We start from the raw sequence: 27,500 nt of genomic DNA, 5'->3' as shown, positions 1-27,500 counted from the left end.
CTTACGTTTCATGGTGAAAGCGTTGCCTTGCCGTATGAGGAAAGAAGAAGATAGAAGATATATATATATATACATCTTGAAAGTTGGATATATAGTATGAGAGACTCGTACTTTCGCGAACAAATCAGTACCCCTTTTCGGTGATATTATTATCTCTTCCGATAATCAATCATTCGATAAGTTATTCTACTCACCCTCAGATAATTCAGAGTAGAATTAGTGATACCCTGTCTGGTGATGTTCTTACTGAGCTGTTCGAGTACCGAAGGATCTTGCTGCAAGCCTACAACCGACCTTGGTACCAACTCTCGATGCACTCTCACCGACATGTGCCACGACTTTATCCTCATGAGGTCGTCAAAGGTGAACTCCAATATTAACCTACCCTCTGTACACACCTAAAACGGAAACATCGACTAGATTAATTTCATGCTCGCTTAAACGATACCGTTTGACTAACGGATTTCTCTTCGAATTTTAACTAATTGCAAGAATAAAGAAAGAGAAGAAAAGAGATAGATAGAGAGAGATAAAAAGATAACAAAAAAAAAGAAAGAAAAAAACAGTAGACAAAACTCACCTTCGTAAACATTGGCTTGCCGTGATGCGTGACCATGACGCAGTTTTCACAGTCTAGCGTTATACTGGTGTTGTGAAACGACTCCTTCGGGTGCTTCATGTTATAGTAAAGTTCCGTTACTCCACCCTCAAATATCGAACGGAAGTACCTAGGTATTAGCGTCCTTCCTATCGCTGAAAGGATAAACGTGCTGTTAGTGATCTCATCTTGGAAGAAGCCAAAGAATCAACAACTATCCCTGACATGTGTATTAGGTTAATAAATTTGTGTAGTTCTTTTTTTTTTCCCTATGTAACGGGACAAAAATCGTATAGATTTTGATACTAACCTAACATCTAGGTATGTATGTACGTATGTGTATATTTATATCTGGTGTACAGGTGTATGCATTAAAAGAAATAAAGAAGGAGATGATATTTTAAATCCAGGACAAACGCGACGTCGATCTTTCGGTGCAAGATAATTCGTATCGAGGCAGGTGGTACCTCCTCCTGTCGTTCGCGCGAGCTTGGACGATAGCCGGCGAGCAACGTGTAATCACCTTGTCGCCATACATCCTCGAGCAGCAACAGCAGCAGCAGCAGCAACAGCAGTGTGCACGAGCGCGAAAGCACAGGGAAGACATTAAAAGCCACCTACTACAAAATTGCTCTTCACGGTGGCGAGTTATTATTTCAAACCTGCAGCCTTAGCGAATTCTACCATTCATCGTCGTCGCATTCATCGTGAACGTTCATTCCTTCAGACAAGGACAATTTAATCTTACGTTACAAATCTAATGATGTGTTTATATGCATCTTCTACGTATGTCTATTTTTTTTTTCGAAAAAATGATGCATTCAACAACACGGGGGACGTTGTATTTTTTTTTTCTCTTTTTTTTTATGTTTTAATAAGTTTATTGAAAGATTTTTATGAAGTGTAATTATTCGAAAATTTGTTTAACTAATTAATCTTGAAGGGGTCCTATGTTCAATAACGTCATTGTATATTCTTTTTCTCTCTTTTTTTTTTATACATTTTTTACACATTTGCCGAACAATTTGACCAAGTGTAATTATTAGAAAATGTGTTACTTGATATACCTTATTCGATTCAATATTAGATTATACTAACTGTATCTCTTCGGACCATCCTCAAGACAGAAGGTAAGAGTTAGTGTGGCATCGTCCTCGAAGAATTCTGTCGCGAACGAGTCCCACCAAAGATTGTCGCTATCCTGAAACAATAATAACAATAATAATGAAAATAATAACCAAGATATGAAGAAGCCTTTTTAACATCTTACAAGAATAACAATAAAAAAAAGAAACGAAGAAGAAGAAGAAGAAGAGGAAAGGGTCAGACAGGTTCGTTTACACCTCCTCGACAATGACAATAATATCGTGGCGATTTTCCCAGTGGGGGTTGATTCGAAACCGAAAAAAAAGTGAAAAAGATACAACAAAAAAACAAAATACGGTTGGAGGAGGGGGAGGAGTGGTGTGTGTGTGTGTTTGCGAGAGAGAGAGAGAGAGAGAGAGAGAGAGAAAGGAAGAAGAAAAAGTGAAAGAAGGAAGATAGAACGAATAAGCACGGAAAAGGGACAGAGGAATGGGATTGAAGAGAAGAGAGGGTCGAACGAAGGACGATAAGAAGGTGGAGACAGGGTAGTGGGGGACGTCTGTACGCGGCGCTGAATAACGCATGACTGTCTGGCTTGAAATTATAGCATTTCGTCCTCCCACCTCCACCCCATTCTTTTCTCACTCTTTATCTCTCTCTCTCTCTCTCTCGTTCATTCTTGCTTTCTTTTTTTCTTTCCCTTTTTTGTCTATCTCTCTTTCTTTCGCAAAAAAACACGGGCTCTGTTCAGTGTGCTTTCATTCAATTATACACATCTCGCTTGTCCCCACCCTCTTATTATTATTTTTCCCCGCGTGGGACGCCTTTTCTCCGTGAACGTTATCGAGCTAAGCTTTATCTTCCTGGTCGTCTACCAAACCACCGCGAATGATACTGTGATTCACGAAATAAACCTTACTTTTCAACGTTGGATCATCACTTTTCGTCGATCCAGAAAACACAGACTTTACTTTGCTCCGGTGTTTCCTATTTTTTTATCGCGAATAACGTGTCCCGAACGTGCTCGATTCCTTTTATACTATATCGTTCCTCTATTACACTTTTTCTGCAAGCAGAGAGAGAAATAGAGAGAGAGAGAGAGAGAGAGAGAGAACGCGAGGGTGGAAATTTTAGCAAGAACGTCGTTGCCTGGGCAACTAGCACGACGAAGCCCAGAGACGAGGCGGAAGGAAGAAGATACGACACGATGCTGGATCCGTGAAGCTCGAAATTACGAAAGATATCGCAACCGATCGATTCACCAGCAAGCACCATCGTCTAACTCTTGTTTTCTACCAAATTCAACTACTGTGCCATTGGCGAATAGATTTTAAACACGTATCATTTACTCTTATATTTTTCTAATCATTCGTTTGGATATTTAACTTTTCTTTCCTCTCCTTTCCTTGTTCTCTATGATTTAACGTAAAAATGATTTTCAGTCATGAAAAATGAAGGAAGAAAGAATTAAAGAAAAAAAAAGAAAACTTTTCTCGAGACGTTGAGTCACGTCAAATTCGAGATAGGACAATCGTTTTTCCGTTTCATCCTTCATCCTCGCGTCATACTGGATCATCCATACGTGTTTGTGAATTCGTGTATGTATGTGTGTATGTGTCTGTGTGTGTGTGTACTCGCGCGAACACGAAGATTTATTTCGGACGTAAGCCAGCTCGTGCCAAATCAAGCAAACTGTTGCCACTCCAGCACAAATTGATATTTCTGGCAAATGCGCGCCCTCGGTCCTTTACTGGATTCAAGAAAATAAAAAAATAGAAAGAAGGAAAAGACCAAACGAAAGAAAAAAGAAAAAAGGAAAAGAGAGAGAAAGTACGAGGATGGAGTTTAGGAATGAATGTTTATTCAAATGGACCAAGTCAACTAGATTATGTTCGACAAGTAAGTGATGTTGAATAACACACAAGCGTACCGAAATAATAACTCGACTCCGACATCTTCGATTAAACGAAAAATCTATCGCCGCGAAGGGAAATCAAACGTTATCAGATTTTTTCACACAGGGTTGCGCATCTCGAAGGTTTCCTCTCGCGTTTGAAAAATCTTCATCGATAGTTGGGAATTAGAAGGGGGGGAGAGGAGGAGTGGAGGTTGGTGTCCAAGCAGTAACCGACTTTAGGTTCAACCAATTTTTACTTTCTACGATTCTAATGCGGCCAATATGAGGGTACTGTAAAGAATTTATAAGATTATTCTTGTTTCTAACGGACATTAAATTTCTACACATATATGTTTCTACATATATTCGTATCTACCAACCGCAACGATGTTTCGGAACTGGCGATCGATACATTTTCGACTTCGCTTCTAGCACCGTGCCTTGATTTGTTCCCTGAATTTTGTTCCTCTCTCTCTCTCTTTCTTTCTCTCTCTCTCTCTCTTTGGTTCCCGTTCCATGTCGGTAATATTTACCATATATTATAAAATTGAATATTAATTTTACCCGTGTAAAACTTCACCAGGCTGTGTAATATATATAATATCATAAATGAGAATACGAGGAATGAGAATAAACTTAAAATCTACTGAAATAAAATAGATCCAAAGGACAATCCAAGCTATATTTTCCTCGATCTCCCGTTACTTTTTTTTTTTTTTCATATTTTAGAAATAATGACATATAAAAAAGAAGAAGAAGAAGAAGAAGAAGAAGGAAATAAAAAAATCAGGGATAAGAGTTGCACGGTGAAAATTAAAGAAGTGGTACCGGTCAAAGGTAGCTGAGCCCTTATACCAACGATAAATCCGGACCCGAACGGTCCTGCTAATTTTTATGATTTCCCGACAAAGCTACGAAAAATTCGAGTTGCGGGCTCTTATTAGCCGACACGAAAAAGAGAAAGAGAAAGAGAAAGAGAAAGAGAAAGAAAGAGAGAGAGAGAGAGAAAGAGAGAGAGAAAGAGGGAGGTGGTGGTCGAATTCAATTTGTCGAGAGATCGAGGTGGCCTCGGTGGAAAAAATCGGCCCGTCGTTGCGTCGTAATAAGCGCGCGCGCGCGCGCACATACCACTCCCTCTCTTTCTCTTTCTAGCACCAATCTCTATCCTACCATTCGTTGCTGCTGCTGCTGTATCCTTCTCTCTCTCTTCCTCCCTCTCTTTCTCTCTATATTTCTCTCTGTTTCTTTCTGTCTCTTTCTGTCTCGAATGCTTGTACGCCGACGACCAAAGAGCGCGGAAAAAAATGTCCGGCATCGACTCTCCAAATTCCAGTCTGATTCCGGCATTTCGTCGAGACTGAAAGAATCCGGTATAATTCCAGTGTTACCAGGTACATAGGTACTCTCGAACGGACGCCTTCGACGTAGACCACCCTATCTTAAAGCTGCCACTCGCGACGAATACATTTCTTTTCATCGATTCGCTTCCACCGTACAACCCACCCCTTTTTTTACCCCCTTTTTTTTTCTTCATCCTTTCCTCTACCTCTTTTTCTTCTTCTTCTCTTTTCTTTTTTCTATTTCTTTTTTTGTTTCTTGCCTTTTTCCTTTTCGAAATTCGACATAAGACAAAACTAAAGCAAACCCTTTGATGGGATGGTACAACATATACACACACATACGTGGTCTATTATGAGTATTTACAGGATTAAATACACGAGACGACTTTTTTGTTTCTCTTTTTTTTGTCTTTCTTTCTTTTACTTAACTGTATTCTCCTTTCTTATGTCTTTCTTTCTGATATCTATCCAATATTCGCATCCACCACCCTTTGCCCTCTCTTAGGGGGCAGCAGCATTTTTTCAGGCATTCATTTCTTCGAACATTGCTTCTCTCTCTCTCTCTCTCTCTTAAGCTAGCAAAGCGCAAGTAAGCAAGCAAGCAAGCAACCAGCTAACCAACCAACCAAGGAAGGAAGGAAGGAAGGAAGGAAGCCTAGGTAGCTCTTCTGCTCGGTCTGTACAGTGGCTAGGGTTGCCGACGACTTTTCGCCGGGACTGTACCACCCCACTGTTGTTAGGGGGGTGTGGGGAGACTAGGGGTGGTATATGATCGTGTATATACGTCCCGGTTAAAGTATTGTCCGCGCGCTCCGCCTCTCGATTTTACACGAAAAATCCTTCGAACTTGGAAGATACTTGAAATTTCATGATTTTAGTATATGAAAAAATCGGGAAAATTGTAGCGAGGTCAGCCATCATTTTTGAAAATTTTCGAACAAACGATTCGTTTTAAGATAGACCATCGGAGATTTCTCTCTGGCCGTAGAACGCCGGACAAAACTCTTCCAGCCGATCGGAGTATATACGGCCAGGGGCGGCGGCGAGAGGGGCCAAGCTAAGGGGGAGCAGGGGGTACAATATGGGTTATCGAGGGGGCCCCACCCCCAGGGGAGGGCAGGGGCCCTCATTTTATTACCCAGGCTCCCATAGCGGTTCTCAACCTTCCGAGAAACTTGTCCCGTTTTCTACTGTCCTCTTTTTCCCTTTTCATTTCTTTCTTTCTTTCTTTCTTTCTTTCTTTCTCTTGCTTCCTCTCTTTTCCCCTTCTCTTTCTCTCACCCACTCTCTTCCTTTCTTTTTCTTTTTAAATTTTTGCATCTAACTAGAATATTATCTTTTTCCTGATTAATATTCCTACTTTATTTTTTGTAAAAGAGAATAATTTTTTTTGTTTTTCTTTTTTTTTTTACCCCGAACGTTCCCATGCGTAAAAGTCAAGCATATTTTCTCGAAGAAAGATAGTGGTGGTGGTAGTTGTAGTTTTCAATTTTCTTTTGTGTTTTAGCTTTTTTTTTTTTTTTTATTTAGATATTAGATACTCGCAAGGGCGAGAGTGATGGAGAAAGAGGTAGAAGAGTGAGCAAAAGAAATATAACTTCAAAAAATGAAATCAAATTCATGGAAAATGGAGAATTTCTTCAAAAGAATATAGGGGTACTACTATTTTTCATCGAACAGGAGTAACATTGGAAAGGGGTTGGAATTCAAAGAGGCAGAGCCACTTTTGCCGGCGAAGCACATAGAGAGAGAGAGAAAGAGAGAGAGAGAGAGAGAGCAACACTATTGGCTAACGTACACGATCAGAAAGAGACAGAAGGACTTTAGGCCAGTGTGCAACCAAGTACCGCAAACCCATTCGCGTGTTTTACTCGTACGTACTCGTCCGTAAGACTTTACGTATAGTTCGAGACTTCATCGTGGTCACGTTGCGTGCAAATTCCCGCGTATTCTACGACAAAGACAAATCCTGTTGGTAATTAAGTCGCGAGAGAATCGTCCTTATATTTAAAACAACCCGAAAATGGTTTGCCCGTATATCGGTACAATCGTTTGTATAAACGCCGACATAGGATCGATTCTTATATCCTTTAATTAAATTGACAAATAATAATATTAATATTGGTAATTTTGTTTTTATATTATTCTGTTATTTTCGATTAAAGTTACTCTCTTTTGTATTTTATTTGAAAAGGATTCTTTGCAATTGGCACATATTCATTTATTTTACTTTATAATAATCTTTTATGGACCACGAAATATCACTTATTCTTTCCAAGTAAGATTCACATAATAATAATAATAATAATAATATTGTTATCATTTTAAAAATATATTCGTAATATTTCTATTAATTTTTCTTACCGTTATTAAGATTATTATTTTTTTTTAATACTAAATTTGAAAAGGACGAGCGTGAAACAAATTATTATATAAATTTGAAAAATTATAATAATCCAAAAATATGATAGGATAATAAAGAAAAATACTTAATGAACTTTAATGATCGTAATTAAAAATAGTTGTTTCGATTTATCTTTTTTTGCTTTTTTTTTTAATCTCAATCGTCAATGAACTCCTTTTGTCTTAACGAGTACTTTGGACGGTTGAGAGAGAAGGGGGAGGGGAGGCGCAGGGGAGGGGGAGGGGGTAAATAGAAACGCAGTTGTAATGCATTTACGCTAGGTAGAAAGGTATGACGAGGATGTGCGGGAACTGCACCAGAAACGGCAGCAACAGCAACAGCAATAGCAGCAGCAGCAGCAGCCGCGGGCAACGCGTTCGAGAGGAACGATTCGAGAAAGTAACGAAGAGAAAGCACGTGCGAATTTCGTTTGGATCGCTATCGATATAAGGGAACAACTACTCGAACATGTCCGTTCTTCGTTGACCATTATTTATGACCATTAACTAAACCTAGAAATTATATTTTTCCATGATTTTTTCAACTTTTTGTTTCCCATTTATAGTCATTTCTAATTATATTCTCACTGCCAACCACAACAAAATCAATAAGTTTTCTTGCTCTTTAATTTAACAAATTTTTCTTATCTTTTCTAATTAAAATTAAAAACATATTGGAAATTAAATCAGTACAACTCGTTTGTGTGTGTGTGTGTGTGCCCTTTCGAGATCTTTTTCCTATACGCATTACTTTACGCGCGTGAATACTTCGAATCCCTTTAGGAATACAATTGTTTTGTAAATAAATTTTCTAACGAGAAAATAAAAATCCTGAGAAATTGTTTTCAGTGTATTATATAATTATGTGTTCTATTTTTATTATTTACTATATAAAAAATAACAGAATTAGAAAGAAATAATATCATTATTCGTATTGAAATTCATAATACGAATCCTGCAAGGGGGTTTATCAAAGTTTCAATATGACAGTTGATGGGGTTTTTGGCAAAATCATGTCGCAAATTGATAAGTGGCTCGATACTATATTTGTTTCAATTTTTGCTGAAAAATACCAAAATGGCAAAATGGCGTTTATTTCACGACATATCGACAAACCCAAGCGCATCTTCAATTGCGCATCGTGTTTCCGGAGCTCTGTCAATTTTCGACCATTAAATGGTTCGTTGATTATGCAAATTATTTAATATAAGCCATATATATATATATGTATATATTTTCTTTAGAGATATTTTCAATTCTTTAAATTTCAATTATTCAACAATTGATTTTTCCCCCAATGAAAAATTGACACAAAATTTAGTTGAAAAAAAAAAAAAAAAAAAAAAGAAAAAAAGAATAAAGAATTCTGTGATATAATTTGGTAAATTTCGAGAGTGCATCAAATATGACAAAATATATCTTTTAATATTTTAATCGAATCTAGATCAATTTCATAATCACCAACTCAAATATGACAGCGTTGCGTGTCATTCAAACCGTTGAATACAGAAATGCGAGAATTTGCTGGAAATGTGATGATGATGGTGATCGAAATAACACGACGACGAAATGAGAAAATGTTGTATCTACTGTAAATAATTGAAATAAAATTTAAAAAAAAAAAAAAAAAAAAATAAAAAAAAAGAAGAAGAAAGAAAGAAAAGAAATAAAAACAAATTATCACGAGTTATGACTATAATATAAAGGTGAGATATAAAGACAAACAAGAAAACATATAAAAAAAAACAAGATAAAAATAGACGAAAGAATTTCTTTTCAAATATCGTCAATTAACAGGACGAAGAATACTCCTTTTTCTTCGTAGGACGTTTTCGACAAACGAGAACGATCTTCCTTCTACAGACAACCTCCGTAACAACGGGTTGAGCCAAACGGACCAGAGAGAGCAAACCATCGATCGATGTCGCTCGTTCTGCTTCGTCGTCGTCGTCGTCGTCGTCGTCGTCGTTGCCGTCGTCGATGTCGACGTCGACGTCGACGTCGTCCTCAGCCAAAGAACATTTTTTTCAATTATTTTTCACGGATTATTTGTGAAACGTAAATAATAACTTACAACAAGTTTCGCATAATAAGTTTAACGAAATCGATTGTAATTTGCAGGACCCACTCATCATCTTGCACGATCATCATATTCGGTATAGCGTTAGAAATTTATTTACACATTCGTAGCAAAAATTATTTATTTATTTATGATAATTATTATTGTTCTATAAGCGATCAGATTTTATTACTTTCGACAAATGTGCGTTTTTATACTTTTCTTTTTTTCCCTTTACATAATTTTTAATGAACTTATTGTGCACCAACGGGACTTTATTTAAAGTAAATTCTTAATTATACTTTGTATATTGTTGTCGATTTAAACGAAACAAAACAAAAATTCTGATTTGTTTGGATCACGGGTAAAACGTCGCCGACAACTTGTAACATTTAATTTACCTTTTTTTTTTGTACTTTAGTAGACTGTAGTGTAGGTTTGCGCAAATATGTGAAATTTATATTTTACCTTTTCTTTAATATTCATTCCGTTACGAGGCAAACTTTATTATACAAAATAATCTTTCGCACAAATAATATTTGATAGAAAAAATAATCTCTACATAATAATATTATTCAAATTGAAATTATTTCGAAATAATTATTAACACTTTACCCACCGCTAGCCTATTAATAGGCTTTCTTTTTCGGCGACGCTTACCGAACAAAATTTATTAATCAGTTTTTTGTCGTCGACCGATAGCTTATTAATTGGTTGACATGGCCATGAACATACATTATCATTACATAAACAGTAGTTTGTTATTAGAATCTTATTAGTATCTTATTAAAATCTGTTATTAGAAGCGGTCGGTAAAGTGTTAACTTGATCGAATATCAAATATTTCAAGAATTAAATTATACGTTTAATGTTAAAAAAGAAATGTTGTCAAAAGATTAAAAATGAAGCTCGTTTGATCGAAATTAGAAACATACACTAACCGTTCTTGACTTTGACCAGAAATTTCCCACAAATTTCTCACTGATGCTTAAGATTTTATCCGATTGTCATGTAAGCTCTTCGGAGCTTAGTCTAACTCGACCTTAAACGATGCGTTCGAAACTTCAAATTTATCACTTTAATACCGGACTCCTACTGTTCCGTTTCGTAAAGGGATGAACGAGTGCAAAGAAACTATTATTCTAAAGTTTCCACGAATTTCAATGACTATTTAAGAATGTCCTAATCTACGTTATCTACGTAAATGAATTCATTATTAATTCTAATAAATGTCACATGATATAATCGTAAGCGCATAGTAGATAAACTGAACGAGTCGGAAACAAACATGAATTGCTTAACAAAAAAAAAAAAAAAAAAAAAGAAAAGAAAAAGCTTCTTTTTATGGAAAATTTATCGTTCATCAAAGTTTCTTGTAGAGATCCTAAATAATATTTTTTAAATATATATAATAATAATAATAATAATAATTTACACACATTATGGTTTTCTTCGTTTTATATATTAAAAAAGAAAAAAAAATCAAATTATAAGGTTAACGAGCTTTTAAGATTGAATGATAGCAATTTAAATTTTACTATAAAATAGTATAAAAAAAATTAAAAAGACAACATATATAATATTAATAAAATATCACGCAAAACGATTTACTTTTTTTTTTTTTTTTTAATACATAAATAATAAAATTATAAGTTTAACGAGCCCTTTCCATAAGTCAAGATTTGAATTATCCCAATCTAAATTCTACTATAAAATTGCGAAAAAAAAAAAAAAATAAAAAAAAAATAAAGAACAACAACAGAGATTTCGCGAGAAAGAAAGAAAGAAAGAAAGAAAGAAAGATAAAGAGAAAGAGAAAAAAGAGGAAGTAACGCGAAGGAGAGATGCACGTTGGTGACGGTGCACATGCACGCTGACAACGCACGAGATCTCTGACGATAGGAGGAGGAAAAGATGATTTACGAGCGTGGGACACGCCACGTCGTTTGTTAGACTCCCTGTGAGTAGGGGTGGATGGGTGGGTGCTTGCTTGCTTGCTTGCTTGCTTGCCTGCCTACGAATAGCCTTCAACTCGTCGGGGGTTGCTCGAAAGTTCTTATTTCGAGATTTCGACTAGACTTTTCGAACGAAAGCTGATTGACATCAAATGAAATAATCGATTAGTTATTTGTTTTTTGTTTCTTTTTTCGGATAAATTTTATCCTTCGAATGTACCACCAGCCTTTTAAAGTCGATCATTTAATTTTTTTTCCCCTTTTTTTTCTTCTTATATATTAACTATTATATATATATATATAGATATAATAAAAAATAACTTTTATTTATACATTTAAATCGACGTTAGGAATTAAATATGAACGTTTGATATAATTAATATTACCCCCAGCCCCCTCGTTACCAACATTTAGATGACGTCTAATAGTTGAATCTATGTTTCTGAATTCTATGTTTGAATATGTTCCGACAAAAATCTTGAGCGACGGACGTGTTAATCTAATCAATATTATACTAGATTATTGGAAAGATTGTTTAGTTAAATAGGAATACTTTGAAAAGTTCTGATTGATACTTAACAAAAAATTTCATACATACATTGATTCATTTTTTCACAAAATATTGACAGAATAAATACGAGTATATAAATCTTCGAAAAATTAACAAACCTTATCGAATTATAAAAAAAGATACAACGCGCAGAGCAGAACTCTCTTTATTTTTTTTTTTTAATCTCAATGAAAATGATTAAATAATATTAAATATTGTTATTATTATTTATAACATCGGGAAATATTTTTATCATTCGCGTTATAGTAATCGTTCATGCGTACGATCACTAGAGATAAAAAATTTAATATTTCTAATTACAATAGTAATAGTAATAATAATATTAATGATAATAATAATATTAATCATCGGCAATTATTAATGTTATACGCGTAATGATATTTTAAAATAAATTAATCATAAGAGAAGAATATTACTTTATATTAATTTTAATATAAATATAATTTTATAGGAAGAAATTCTTTTATTAATCATTGCATCCCATTCATTGACGTTCATTCAGATATCGAAGTTCATGTAAAAACGAAAAATAAATAAGAAAAAGAAAAAGAAATAAAAAGATTAATAAATAAAAACTGATAGTAGGTAATGTAGGAACATACCTGTTAGCATTATCACGAACGAAAGATAAAGATATACTTTTCGAAACATGCGCGAACTTTAGAGCTTATCGAAATAACGTAAGACATTCTTAAATGTAAGTCGTAATTCGTCATACCTGTTGTATTAACAAAATGAGAAAAGAAAATATTTTTAAACCTGTCCAGAAAGAGTGAATGATCATTCTTACGTAACAACAAGATAAACATGAAATTAGTAAAAAATAAAAAGGAAAATAAAAAAGTAATTTAAAAGAAAATGTCAACTTTGTTATCATTGATTGTCAATTAATTTTCCGTTAGTTATTTAAAACATAACTTAAAAAAATTTTAATGCAATTTCTACCTCTTTGATAGATAATCAACGCGTTAGAGAAGAATAAAAGTGATTTACAAAAAACAAGAAAAAAGAATAAAAAAACAAAAAGAAAATAAGGAAATAAAAATAGTAATTATTCTTAGAAAAATTAAAAGTTAATCTTTAAATATAACGGACATTGATTAACTATACTTTTCTCGCGCGTATCAAATAGTTCTTTACTTCTATTTTATTTCTATGGTTCTTTTTCTTTTCTTTTAAAATCCTTCTCCGATTAAAATTACTCGACTTTAACGAAGTATAATATAGGACGTGAAAGGTATAATGTTCAAAACAATTTTCGAACGTTTCATCGAATTTTGTACAACGTAGAAGAAAACTATTTTACGTAAAATCTATCTTCACCCTCGATTATTATTATTATTATTATTATTATTATTATTAATGCAAAATACCGAGGAAAATCTTGTTAATTGGATGAATTGATATACAGGTAAATTAAATAATTTGAAAAATGATATCCAAAAAATTTACGTTGAAATTCTCTAATATACATACATACAAAAGTATACTACAAAAATTATATATTGAAATTCATACTAATACATATACACAAATATTATATATAAATATTTACGATTAAAATATTTAAAATACAATATAATATTCTATATATTTATTAAAAAACACGCTATGCAACCATAACGGTGAATTTTTCGCCAATTGAAAACTACAATAAAGCTGCGGATGATCTAATTGATCGATTTTTAAAAACAAAAACGAAAACGTCCCGATAAGTCCATTTTTGACAAAGTTACGGCTATTTGAAGAAGAAGAAAAAAAAATTCATTTTTTGGGGAGAAAAATGGAACTTTTATTGGTTAGGGTAAGAGAAAAATTTGAAAAAAAAAAAATTCTCATAAAGATGTTTAACGGGGTTAGAAAATGATAAGAAAGTTTGAGCCAAATCGAAAGGGGTCGGGGTCAAAAGTGGTCGATTTGACGTGGAATGTCCCATATATAAAACCCAAATATATATATATATTTATTTATATGCGTATGTGTGTATGTGTACGATTTGATCAGATTAAAAAGGAATCTTACTCGAGGGGAGGAGGAGGAGGAGGAGGACGAGTTAAGCAGGCATATCCCGTTTTAATCCCTCGACGAGAAAGTTCAGAGAAGCACCGAAGCGCGAAGAGCGCGACATGTGCGCGAACAATAATGTGGATCGTATCTTATCGCTATTATCGAGAATCTCTCAGAAGCGACGAGTTTATCTATCGGCGGGTATATGGGCCAGATAATTTTATAATATACCGAGGTAAACGCGCGTGACTCGAATAACCGAGTTTCAGCGTGTCGAATCAGTGTGAAAAAGAAAGAGAATGGAAAAGAGAAATAAAGAATGAAAGAGAAGGGATTGAGGGGGTGGACAAGGAGGGGGGATTAGAGGAACAGGAGGTGGAAAAGGGTGGTGGGAGGAAGGCGGGATTAACTACATACGATAAGTGTATGAAAAATTGACATTGAGAAAAATAACTGCTGGAGCACGCGCAGTTAAGAATTTTATTAATGTAAAGATAATTCGTCGTCTTTATTTTTTAATGAATTTTGTTTGTTTGTTGTTGTTTTGTTTTTTTTTTGCTTTTTTTTTTTTTTGGAATTATATATCCATTACCCCTTAATTCTAGTATTTACAGATCGATCTAAAAACTTTTATTCGTAAAACTTTCTCCGTTATTTTAGTCGCGACATTTTTAAAAGTTAAGTAAGTTTAATTATATTTTACACGGTAGTAGATGCGATTGACGAAATTTACATTAAATCGAACGGGATCTTATTCGATAAATAAAGAAAGAAAAGTATTTCACAAAATTTTATAATAAATCAATAATAATTTAATTTAGAACTAAATTAAGGATGAAAATGAATAAACAACAAAGTATTGAACTGTTTAATTATCAATCTTATTAAAAAATCTTCAAGTTTAAATGACTTCATTTTATTTATCATAGATGAGCAAATAGATGCCGCGAATAATTGAAGGAAGTGAATGAAGCACTATTTAAAAAGAAAAAAAAAAAATAAATAAAAAGAATCATTTCTTATCTAATAATTGAATAATAAAATGATTATACATAAAGAAAGTGAATACTCACGTCATTGCGTTGCTGTAACCTCTTGTTCAGTTCGTAGAGCCTGTAGTCCGGTTGTCCGAAGTACGGAGTATGCCTCCTGGGGACAGGCAACGATCTGTCAGATCAGACCGATCGGTCATGTTAGGTGTGCTGTGTATAGTGTGTTCCTTGTGTGAGTCGTGTGTCGCGTGAAACACGAAATCGCGAATTTCAAATTGGCGCAACATTTGAATACAAAGAAAGGTTGTCCCGAAATTTTCTAATCAATACTCTAAAGCGTTACTGTATTATTATTTATATTATTTCAATTTGATTAATTTACAATTGCAAGGATTATATTCTAAATAGAAAAAAAAAAAAAAACAAAAAAAAACAAAATAACATAAAAAGAGAGAAAATAATTTATTTATTCATTTTGTCGTGGATCAACGATTGTTTTTTTAAGAGAAATTCCTTTCTTTCCTTTATTACGTTCTTTCATGGACAATACGACCGACACACATGTGTACACACACATTTTTTAAAATATTGTTTACATATAAACATAGAATTTAATAAAACAGGATGTATCTGGAATGTACGATCATTTTACGTGTAAAAATAAGTCGATGAAAAGCGAGGAACATTTTTGTTCGTTTGAAGTCCCGTTGTCAGCTACTTTTTGCTTTGTTTTTTCGAGAAAATCGAATGATTCTATATTAAAAGATTTTTTCTTATCAACAGATTTATGATATTCGTAAAAGAAATCGTATTTAATTGTGCCGATAATTATGACAGTGGATTAAATGAAAAAAATTGGAAATATGAAAAAAAATATTATGATTTATTTATAAATATATTTATATTAAAATAGATTGTCATCGAATTAATTTAGATAAGTTTTTTGATATAGTCCATAGTCATAATAATCGGTACATTATTAATCTGTACACTATCCTTTGTATAATGCTTCTATATAAATGGAAATTATTTGAAAATCGTTATCTCTGTGATATAAAGCTGTTAATTGTAACGTCATTATTTATAGTTCGGCGGTTAAAAATACACTAAAATAAAAGAAACGCGACTGAAGGCCAGACGTAAACATAACAAGAGGACAATATATATATATATAAACGTAAACAATATAAATTATCTAGTAGTTCTACGCGTTCTTTTAAGAATATTTAAATATGATTTTCTCGAAAATAGAAAAGAAAAATAGAAATTCTAGAAAATAGAAATATGAATTTGTTCTTTCGACATATTTTTACAAGTAAAATCATTCCTTCCCCAACACAATTGTACCAGATACGTCCTGTATAATAAACATATACATACCACTTAATTAATAACGACAAAATAATTATAAATAATAGAAAAATAAATGATTGTGATAAAAATTAATTACTAATATAAAATATGTTTAATGTGAAATAGAAGGGAGGAAAATTGGGGACAAAAGAAAAAAGAAAAAAAAAAGGGTCGCATTCGAGGAAACGAATAATCGATCGAACACAGCTTGATATTGATCTTTTCGTCGTAGAAGAAGCGGGTTTTCTATATATTTCTGAAAGTCTTTTCTCTGTTTCGTGGTTGACCTCGGCGAGGTTCCGGTATATAGAATATTTATATAACACCCTTTTCTTCTCCTCCCTTTTTCCCCTGGAGTAAAAAAGACCATATCTTTTTTGTTTATTTTCTTCTTACAAAATAGACAAGAAGAAAAAAAAACTGGTGTGTGTACTTATGTACGCACGTAAGAAGTTATACTTCTTTGCCGTACCAAAACGAACATAACCTCAATAACCTCAAATATAACTTCAAAAAAAAACTTCAAAGAAAAAAAAATTACTTAAAAAAAAAATAATTATTATTATATATATATATAAGAAAGAATAAAAAATATCAAAATATAGATATCAGTCCACACTAAATATAAGAGAGATATATCGAATTACTTGACGCGTTAACAGCCATGGCGCGGTTACAGCATTAGTTCTCGCTTCGATCATTTAAGTAAAGTAGCGCTGAGTACGATTCGTATTTGGATGGGTGACCCGCTTGAGAAAAAAAGGGGAGGAAGAAGAAAAGAAGACAACTTCATACCGTATACTTGAAATCGCTTTGCCGCGCGTTGTAAATACCGACAAACTTCATGGTGTCGTTTTTCCAGACGCTCGGAACAAAATCACTCCCCATTACATTTTCCCCAACGCGCCAAAAGAAGTATAACTTCAAAAAGGCACGACGAGAAAAAGTAACTTTATTACGATTACTAATATAGTAGTATGCATTTTACACTTGATATTATATTATATTATATTATATTATATTATATTATATTATATTGTTCGATTAAATCGTAAGTTTGAACTTTCAAGAAATTAATTATTAACTTTTCAATTTTTTAAAATGACATTACAAAACGTGGGACATATCTTTGTAATATTACAGAGAGCGTCAATTTAATTAAGAAATTTATGAGAATAGAAATAATGAATGGACAAGCAAACAATGATAATAATTAATGTCGACGTCTAATATCAATGTTTAGTTTGTTCTAAAGAATCTAATGTTCTCATTGATAAAAGATAATAAATAGAATAAAAGAAAGTATTTCGAAAGAAATTTTTCTAATTTTTCTTTTGATAAACCAAATCTCTCGTTATTTCTCTTTCTCTATCTCTTTCCCCTCCTAATTCTTTTTTTTTTTTTTTTTTTTTTTTTACTTGACTTCGATATAAACGCTAGAAATTCGCAAGCAATTCCAAAGCGGGTCTTAACGATTGTACTAATTACTCGGCATTAATGGCTGATTAACGACCGACTCGAAGCAATTACGACCAACGATTAACGATACAACTTTAATCTTTCTTTTCAACGTATAAGCTTAGTACACAGTTATCCTTTACAATATCAATCGTCGATCTTTAAATAGACGTAATTAGTTGTTATCAGAATCTAATTGTTAACGTTGTGTCTTTCTTTAAAAAAGAAAAATAATTGATAAATTTGTTGTTATCGAATGTAAAATGAATTAATAGAAGACAATTTCAATTTGATATCATTTATTTATTACATTCTGTTATTAATATCTTCAATCAATTCACTTTTATATAAATAAAAGAAAGAAAAAAAAATGAAAAAATATAATTGGTTGTGTAATGATTCAAAACTTTTTATCTCACATTCGTGTATATGCGTTGTTAAAAAAAGAAATGAATAAATTGACAATTATGGTCGAGGATAAATTTGAAAAACAATATTTTTTTTGGTTGTTCATAATTACACGAGAATTAGAAAGAAAAAAAGGGAAAAAAGAAAAAGAAGTTCAGTTTCACGTGATTTTTCTTCTCTTGTAAGAAAAGAATTTCGTATTTCTGAGATCGATCACGTTAAGAGGAACTTGGCTTTGCTCGCCTCCGGAGAATCAACGACGCGAATATATATATATATATATGTGCACACATACATACACGAGATAACAGAAAAACAGACACTAAGAGAAATACGCGACGTAGTAGTAAACGTATACAGAGACAAGCGCGTTTTAGGTGAACACGTGCGCATGTTATAGGGTGAATTCAGCAGGGGTGGATCGGGTTTAAGGGTTGCAAGGGTAACCCACTGTTGTGCATGCTTTACGTAGGGGCTAGTGAAAGCGAGACGGACAAATTTTCGGCGAAGGAACACGATCCGTCGAGAGAAAACATGGTCTAACGTGTGTCCGATTTGTTCCGGCAATTTAACATAAGAAATTTTCACGAGTAGATGTTTCAAGTACCACGACGAATTCGTGTTAAACCTAAAGTAATTTATCTTATTTGCTTTTTCTTTTTCTTGTCTTAAAGAAAATTTGCAAAAAAAAAAAAAGAAAAAAAAAAGAAAAATAAAGAAAAAAAACAACAAATATTTCTTAAAATTAATTGTTCTTTTTTCTATTTATTCCTAGATTTTTATACGATCCGAATATTTTGACGGGTGTGCGCGGTAAGTGTTTACGCGATGGGTATACACGCGTGCAGATATTTACGATAAAATAAAATCGCGTTAATATCCTCGACGACAACGTAATTTAACGTGAGACACGTCCAACGTAGCAAGCAAGCAAGCAAGCAAGCAAGCAAGCAAGGAAACAGCGTGCGATAAACTTGGCGTGAGCGGCGTGCAGCACACTCTCTCTTCTCTACCAGTTCTCATTCAAGATGTGCCACCACCACCACCACCACCACCACCACCACCACCACACGGTCGAACTAATTAATTCGCGGCACGGCCCGGGTAGGTCGCGAACGCGCACGCGCACGCTCTACAATTTTCTCGCTTAGTATTATCCCATGATCGTGAAAGATCTGTCTCCCGATACGAAAGTGATCCAAATAAGGAAGCAACTTGGACTCTTTCCTACATTTTAGTTAAAACGATTTGTAAATCGTAAAACGTTGCTCATTACAAATACGTTTACTTGCTTAATATCTTTTCAGTAAAAAATACAGAAAGAGAAAGATTTTATTCTATATTAGAAATCTTCTAAGAACTATAAGAAGAAACTCAAGCGCAAATGATGTAACCAAAATTTGTATCGATGAAACTTAACAAAACAACAATATGTCGAAGAATCGACGTAATTCAACGAAGTGGATTTAATAATAATAATAATTATAAAAACAAATAAAAAAAAAATTAAAAAACGACAAATTGGTAAACAAGTACTTCTACAAGTGGCAACTATATATAGAAAATCCGGATCACGTATTACGAGGCGTAAGCGGTAAGAAGAGTTTTGTAGTAAGGAAGTTGGCCAAGAGAATCCGCGGGATTTGCAAACAGGTCGCCGTGGGTGGGTTCGGCCGTTATTAAGCCGACGGGGGTTTAATGGCTTTAGTTCGCGCGGCTAATGGGCGACGCGTCGCGGCGCATGCCATACGGAGGACTGCAGCACACACACACCAGCCACCATTCTCGAATCAGCTGACCGGCCAGCTGGCTCACAAGGAGGAAATATTCTCTCCTACGCCAAACCTCTTCGTCTGCGTGCTGAATCAGAATCTCTTTGGTTTCGTGCAAACTTCTGTTCTTCTTTTTTTAGTTCGTTATATTCATTCTGACGCAACCCCGACCGTACGCGTATTTCCCATCCTTGCGAACGAGAATTTTCGTTTCCATGTAACTTCTTCTTTTTTCTTTTTTTTTTTTTACTATTTATTTATCTGTTCGTTAGTTCGTTTGTTCGTTTCTTCCTTCTGATTCAACTCAGAGGCACAACCTTGACGCAATTCTACAAGAATCTTTGTCCTTGCGAACGAGAATCTTCGTTTCCATGCAACTACATTTCTACTGTCCGTCAGTTCCTTCCTTACTTCTGATGCAACTAAAACGCAACCTTGACGCAATTCCACAAGAATCTTCGTCTTTGTGGATGAAAAATCTTCATTTCCGTGGAACTTCTTTTCTCCAGTTTGTTCGTTCGTTCCTTTTCTCGGATTGGATTTACGCGAAGGGCGAGTACGTCGGAGAGGGTGGCAAGAGAAAGAACCCTCTTGGTACTAGTGGGTAGTAGCGTGGTAGAAGAGGTGGAGGAGGGTGGCAAGAGGGTGTTATTAGGGGCTGCTCATGGGGTGGCAGAGCACGATCAATGCCAGGGAGTCATGCTAGTCTTTCTCTCTCTTCTCTCCATTCCCTTTACCCTCGAGGACGTCTTTATATAGCCAACACACAAACACGAAATATATACCAGACGCACCAATGTTTCGCTCATAAAAGAATTAAAGTTATAGCAAAGAGCGAGACAATGTTAGAAACACGTACACAGATTGGTGATTTACCGAAATAAATATTCAATGAATAAAGGACAAGTCGGAGAAACACGTTTCTCTGTTTGAAAATCATTCGAAATATTTTTGTTGTAGAATAAGAACGTTTCCTACTATACCGACGATTTTCCTATATATTTTTATTCATATGTATTTTTCTTTTTGTTGTTCTTCTCGCCTGAAAATTTTTTAAAAAGAGAAAACGCCTAGTCACGCTAATCGTTCTCTCCGTAGTCGTCATTATGCAAACATTAATGACAACGACGACGATTCATGTAAAACTAAAATGGCGACGAAGTTCCAAGGCAAAACATAATCCGCATGTACAAAAAGATTTCGAACGACGCGAGACAAGACATATATATATATATAATACTGATTCTATCAATTACCAGAATATTACAAATAAGTTAGCATTAGGGATGGCACATTATCGAACCTCAAGCAATTCATTTTAAGCATAATAGTTTATTATTATCAATATCGTTATAACGAACTGCGCGATATCTTATCAAAGAGAGAGAACGTATAAAAGAGAATCTTCGTTTGCGTGAAACCTAAATTTAGATCAAAATTACAGAATTTTCATTCGTTCAGTCGTTACAGAATTAACATTCGTAGTAAACCGAACGATTTGCAGTAGTAAATAAGTCAAAGATTACGTGTTCGACGTAACGTTTACTTCGAGATGATGATGATGATGACGATGAAGAAGAAGAAGAAGAAGACGAAGAAGAAAGTGGTTTTTTAACGAGATGTTTTAAGTCATGGAGAAAAGTATCAACTTGCTCGGACTCACCCATAAAAGAACGATAATCGTGGTAAGTACAAGCGCGGGTATATGCACACAAATACATACATACGTATATGCATGCATATATATATATATACAAACATGCACAAAGATGAATGTACAGATTCGTAGAAGCAGTTCGTTCTGTTAAACTCGGGCAGTGGCCATTGGTGGAAAAGTGAACGGTGAGGTTCACTATGACGAAATATTGGCGCTAGACGAACTACCATTAGGGACCGGAGGTCCTTTTCAGCGTCGAACTTACGATCTCACTTTTGCTTCGTGAACGTGTAAGTATATACATAAGGAACGAGTAGAAACGGAGGTTTATATTCCCTTCTTGGACTTTCGATCGAGTTAACTACATACTCTCTCTCTCTCTTTCTCTCTCTCTTTCTTTCTGTTTTTCTTTCTTGCTCTCGATCGTTTGGTTTAGTTCGTGTCTACCTGGAAAACTGAATGAAAGAGGACAGTGACTTCTCACGTTCTCTCTAACCATATATTCTGTTCTAAAATGGTTGATCGGGATTCCGAAGGATCACGAACTGTGGTAATGTCGAACTGTTGCGTTAGAATTGCGCGCGAAAGTTCATATCAACGTAGATGTGCGTTGGTGTTCTCTTGTAATGGTTTCTTTTTCTTTTTTTTTTCTTTTTTTTCTTTTTTTTATTAATTTTAAAGAAAGTAAAAGAGAGACGATTTGCGGAATCCGCTTTGAGAGATAGTCTCAAGTGGCATATCTCAACAGTCCGATGACTTTTCCAACTTGTTTACGCAACCCAAGTAAATAACTGTAAAGATTTATGGAACGGAGTTGTTACACACGCTTAGAACTTTCCCCGCGTTATTCCAGACACTTTAAAACTCATTTGATGATCTTACGGTTATTATTCATGAAGAGAGAAAGAGAGAGATAGAGATAGAGATAGAGGGAGAGAGAGAGGTCAAAAGTACGAAAATGGTGTTAATTAAATCAAATATCAATTGTGACCGCCGATCAATCGTTCGATCCATCGATCCAGAATCGAAAAATGAAATTATTAATGAAACGGAGCAAGACGATAAAGTCATTGACTGTGTGTATGTATTTATATGTGAAGATATGAATAACTGCGACTTTAGTCGGACGCATCGACACGGATCGAATGATTAACAGAAAGAAAGAGAAAGAGAAAAAGAAAGAGAGAGAGAGAGAGAGAGAGAAAAGAAAAAAGTGGACTTTGCGATCCGTCTGGTTACCGCTCGCACTGTCCTGACCTTTGCCCTTTGCGAACTGAGGGCTATCAATTAGCGGCACGAGAGCACCCTTCCGATGAGATCACGAAAGACGTTTAAGAAAATCGTCATAGGAAGAGAAGAAAAAGATTGTTTTTCAAGCAACAACAACAAAATAACTACACGATGATACAAGTTTTCAACACATTTGAATGATAACAGTCGATATAAACAAAAAATTGAACAATAGTATCTAATTTTGATATTTCAACGGCACATCTTCGTTTCCATATGTTCTTTTTTTACTCATTTCTATGACGTTTCGAAAGTTAGTATAGTGGGTATTATAAAAAAAAAAAAAGAAAAAAACAATAGCTATTCAAAATGTTAACACGGTCGAGAAAAAAACAGGGAGGTGTATCTTTCGATATGACGTAGAATGCGTAGGTTTATACGTAGATGTATACTGTACGATGTAACAACCTTTGACACGACTTGTCTGACGAACAGAAGGTAGATGGACAGCTGGACAGGTGGTTTCTGATGTGTTTCAGAATCGAATCCCTTGGTAAATGAACTAACGTCAAATGCATACAAGATACATAACGTACATGTAATGTACCCAAGAGAATCCAAAATGTCGGTTCGTAGTCTCGTTAAAAGCCGAGAATTATATTGAAGAGGCTCTTAAGTCAGAGAAAGAGAGGGATAGAGAAAGAAAAGAAATCTAGTTTAGGCATTTGAGGTGTTCTTATTTTTTTTTCTACTACTTTTTCGCACCATAGTCAGGATTTGAAAGGAACGTGCTTCGATGGTAAAACGGGAAAGAAGGTGGACTGGGAGGTTCTTTAGGTAGATTCCTGATGCGTAAGGACGTGGTAACAACTAAAATGTCACACAACGGTGACACATCTGTTTGTACTAAATTGCCGTGGGATTATTGAGCTTGAAGATGTTACACGAGCTTGAGGAAGAAACCGGTTCCCGACGTATCTCGAGAACAACGACGAGGACGACGACGAGGACGAGGACGAGGACGAAAACGACGACGATCAAGATGACAAAAAGAAATCTCGCGGATCCAACGGCAACGGCAACAACATCGGATAATATAGGAATGTCTATGAGAGGTTCCAAGTCGTATTGCTTACCCTCCACGTGCTTGTTATTGGTCTAACTCTAATTATAATTTCTATTTCTTCCAAGAACTTGGACAATTTAAACAAATATTCACAGATTTCATTGATCTTTTTATTCTTCAAATTGTCTCAGTCTTTATCTTAACCTTAGACAAGATTTATTTAGATATGTCTTAGAAAAAAATGATTTCAACCAACGATTCGAGGGGATTCATTTTGTTATGATCACGATAATCCGATGATGCGATATGTTTCGCAAATAGTTTACGTGTAATATATATTTATCATGAGAAATGATGATTTCCAAGGAGAGAATAAGTTACGATAAACTAAACACCCGGCGAGGTCGTTACTCGGTCGTAGTAGACGAAATACACTATTATTGCCAGCCGTTAGCACTGTTTACACGGAAATGACGGGACGATAAATTTCAAATGTCACGGTCCATCGTTGTCCATGTCTCTGGAAAGCTCGTACGTCACTTTTCGAAACGAGTGAGAGAGACCTTCGATTAACCGTTGTCCACCTGTACGAAAGATCCTGTAAATCTGTTATTCCAAGTGCTTTCCGAACACGATTTCAGATGAATCAACAAAAAGAATGACATTTGTCAAGAATACTTTTATTTTTTTATTTTTTTTTATTTTTTTACGATCACTGAATAATATCCAAACGTGTCTCGTGTACGAAAACGAATTTCGAAAGGATCGCATTGATTATCCGTCGTCTCTTACCTTTTTCTCTTGTAAACAAGTAAAGGAAAAGAGTGTTGTCTCCGCATTGGAACAAGCGTGGAAGAGGAGAATCTCTCTCGTGGAGAAGTCGTCGCGTGGGAGGTTGCTAATTTATTGCACATTAACGTCACTTGTCTCTGACCACGCGCAAGTAAAGACCACCACCGACTACGACGAACGGTGAACGTCGAGAGACTTTCGTTTAAAAAAGATTGCGAAAATATTTTGGAACCTGGACCGACCCTAACGAATAAAAGAAGCATCCTCGAATCGATAGAATCGAATTATTGGACAATTGGTTTGATCTGACCTAACGTAACGTTACATTAATAGGTATGAGATACATATTTTTACTTCAAAATATTACTTCAAAAATAATCAAATTTCTTCAGGCACGTATATGCGAAAAGGAAATTAAAAAAAACTCGTAAGTAGTGTTTGGTTTGATTGATTGAACTGAATTGCCTATTCAATCCTGGCTGTTTTACCGGTAAGAAGAGCGTCACCTAAACGAGAAGAGGATGGAAAAAGGAGCGATCGAACGTAAAGAGAAAATCTTGAGAGTTAGAGGGAAGAAGACGAAGAGAGGGAGGAGAGTATTAGGGGGAGGGGGCGGGGAGTAGGGGGAGTATGCGCGCGCGAAAGCAATGAACAAGACGAGACGAACGAGGAATCCCCGACTTCCTCGCTCGTCCTTAATTGGGTTCACGCCACAGCGTTAATAAATGCGGCCAGGCAAGTACATTCTGCGCATTGTGGAGTCCGGCCACGCGTACCACAGGCCCTTATAAAGGCTCAATCAGCCTGATCCCGATTGAGTCGTTAATTGCCTTAAAGAGGGCAAGGCCTCGTGTGTGTCTCTGTCGCTACTGAAATGCAAAACCGCACTGAGTAGCCGGACGGACGACGTTCTACGCTTAGCAGCATCCTTTGTAATCATGTACAAGTTAATCAATGATCATTTCCACCGATCTATTTATATCCTAATAATATAAACTAAAAACTGATTATATTAATCTTATACAAAAATTCAATAATCCAATCCGGTGTTTCATTAAAAATCATCATTTTCGTCTCCAATTGTTATCTTTTGAAACGGGTGAAAAGGGGAAAATGGTCGAAGACTGGAACCAAAAATAAAATGGACGATTCGAGATAAAAAGGGTTTCTTCTTCGGGAGAAAATTGAAGGGAAACCCAAGAAGACGGTGCCAGAAAGAAATAGACTATACTCGTTGCGATCCTTCGAAGCTTCGTTTCATGCATTATGAGAAAGGAAGCGCTACACATTCATACTCGCACTCACGCTCGCACTCACACTCGCACTCACACTCACACTCTCTACCGCCATCATTGCGTTCTCTAGCAACACCGAAGGAGAGCTTCAGGCTCTTCTATAACTTTGTTCTTGCACGAGCTATCCTCCTTCCACCTTTCTTCCCCTTCTCCTTTTCCTCCTCCACCTCCTTCCTCTTGCAGCTCCTTCTACACGTTCCATCGGTATGCACGCAGCTTCTCATCTTTCTCCGGCTCTTTCTCGTTCGATGCATCCTCGAGTGCAACCTACTCGTCGTCGCTTCTTCGTCGTTTACTGCGATTGCATTAACTCTTCTTCTCTTTTCCTACTAATCCCTTGAAACATTATTAACACGTCCAACCCTTATATTCCCCCCTAAACCTCTCCCCCCCGCCTTTCTCGTTCTTCTCTTCCCCCTCTACTCGCCATTCGTTCCTTCTTTGATTCATATACACCTCTCATTAGATTCGATGGAAAATTAATGAGGTTCTCGCCTCGACTGCGAGTTGCCCCGGAACATACCGCGAAAAACAAATGAAACGAGATTTATATAAGGGAAGAGAATATTATATCCTTTGATCTTACCTAACATTTTTTACTCGCCTACCTCAACTTTGAACTCTTGAAACTCAGGTGAGATAGAAAAAGAAATAGGAAAAAAAAAAAAGATAAAAAAAAATAAAAAAGAGAGAAACTTTATTTTCTCTATTTCTTTTGCAAACACTTCATTCTTTTTTCTATTTCTTTTTTTCTTTTCTTTTCTTTTCTTTTTTCAGAAAATGATCGGACAACGATAGAACGTATCCTTTTCGATTAACGGCTTCTTTTTCAAAAGTTCAAAGTTCACGAGAACGAAAAGAAGACTCTGAGAGCCTAATTGTAACCAGCAGCACGCGTCTCTCTTTTATCTCGATGATAAATTTGATAAAAAAGAAAAAGAAAAAGAAAAACAAGAGAAAAAGAGAATTCACGAAAGAACGTAACACCGATTCGGATTGTTATCGTTGCTACTAGAAAATACATTTTGCCAAAGTTACGACAAATATTATGTCAGTCATGAATCCTTTCTAAACGAGACCTAATGTCTTGCTCAAAGAGAAATAATGCAAGAGAATTTCGGACTAGTAAAATATCATACTAAGAATTGCGTAAGATACGAACAGTAAGACACACACACACACACACACACACACACACACAAAGAGAGAAAAGAAAGAGAAAGAGACAGAGACAGAGACAAATTAAATGTGGGTGAGTATATGTATGTGTATCTGTATATAAATGTGTGTATATGAGAAAGAAAGAAAGAAAGAGAGAGAGAGAGAGAAAGATGAAATCTAGGTGAGTGTATGTACCTGTATATAAATGTGTGTACATCTACGTGTGTGCGTGCGTGAGAGAGAAAGAGAGAAAGAAAGAGAGAGAAAGAGAGAGTCTGTCCCTATCGCTATTCGCGTTGCACGCACGTGCGAAGACGAAATTAGCCAAGACTCTTCCTTCTCTTTCTCTCCTTTAGTTATCCTAATTCGTTCTACCTAACTTCCCAAACGATTTCCCAAC

At 35.2% G+C, this 27,500-nt stretch overlaps 1 protein-coding gene across 4 annotated transcripts in view; it reads right to left on the bottom strand.

Moving 5' to 3' along the window:
• The window catches only part of LOC122520022 (LIM domain-binding protein 2), a 65,977-nt gene that overhangs the window by 1,877 nt on the left and 36,600 nt on the right, over nt 1-27,500 (bottom strand). For 3 of the 4 annotated variants that reach the window (XM_043639906.1, XM_043639907.1, XM_043639909.1), the window contains exons 2-5: nt 14,990-15,083; nt 1,697-1,799; nt 581-753; nt 195-398 (exon numbers count right to left, since the gene is read on the bottom strand). In XM_043639906.1, coding sequence (XP_043495841.1) covers nt 195-398; nt 581-753; nt 1,697-1,799; nt 14,990-15,083 — 574 coding nt within the window. The remainder of the gene's footprint in view (nt 1-194; nt 399-580; nt 754-1,696; nt 1,800-14,989; nt 15,084-27,500) is intronic. The other variant, XM_043639908.1, reaches the window with a different exon arrangement.

This window comes from Polistes fuscatus, unplaced genomic scaffold (genome assembly GCF_010416935.1).
Source record: "Polistes fuscatus isolate 324 unplaced genomic scaffold, CU_Pfus_HIC Scaffold3, whole genome shotgun sequence".
In the NCBI taxonomy this organism is placed as follows: Eukaryota; Metazoa; Arthropoda; class Insecta; order Hymenoptera; family Vespidae; genus Polistes; species Polistes fuscatus.
This window is presented reverse-complemented; position numbering and strand designations above follow the sequence as displayed.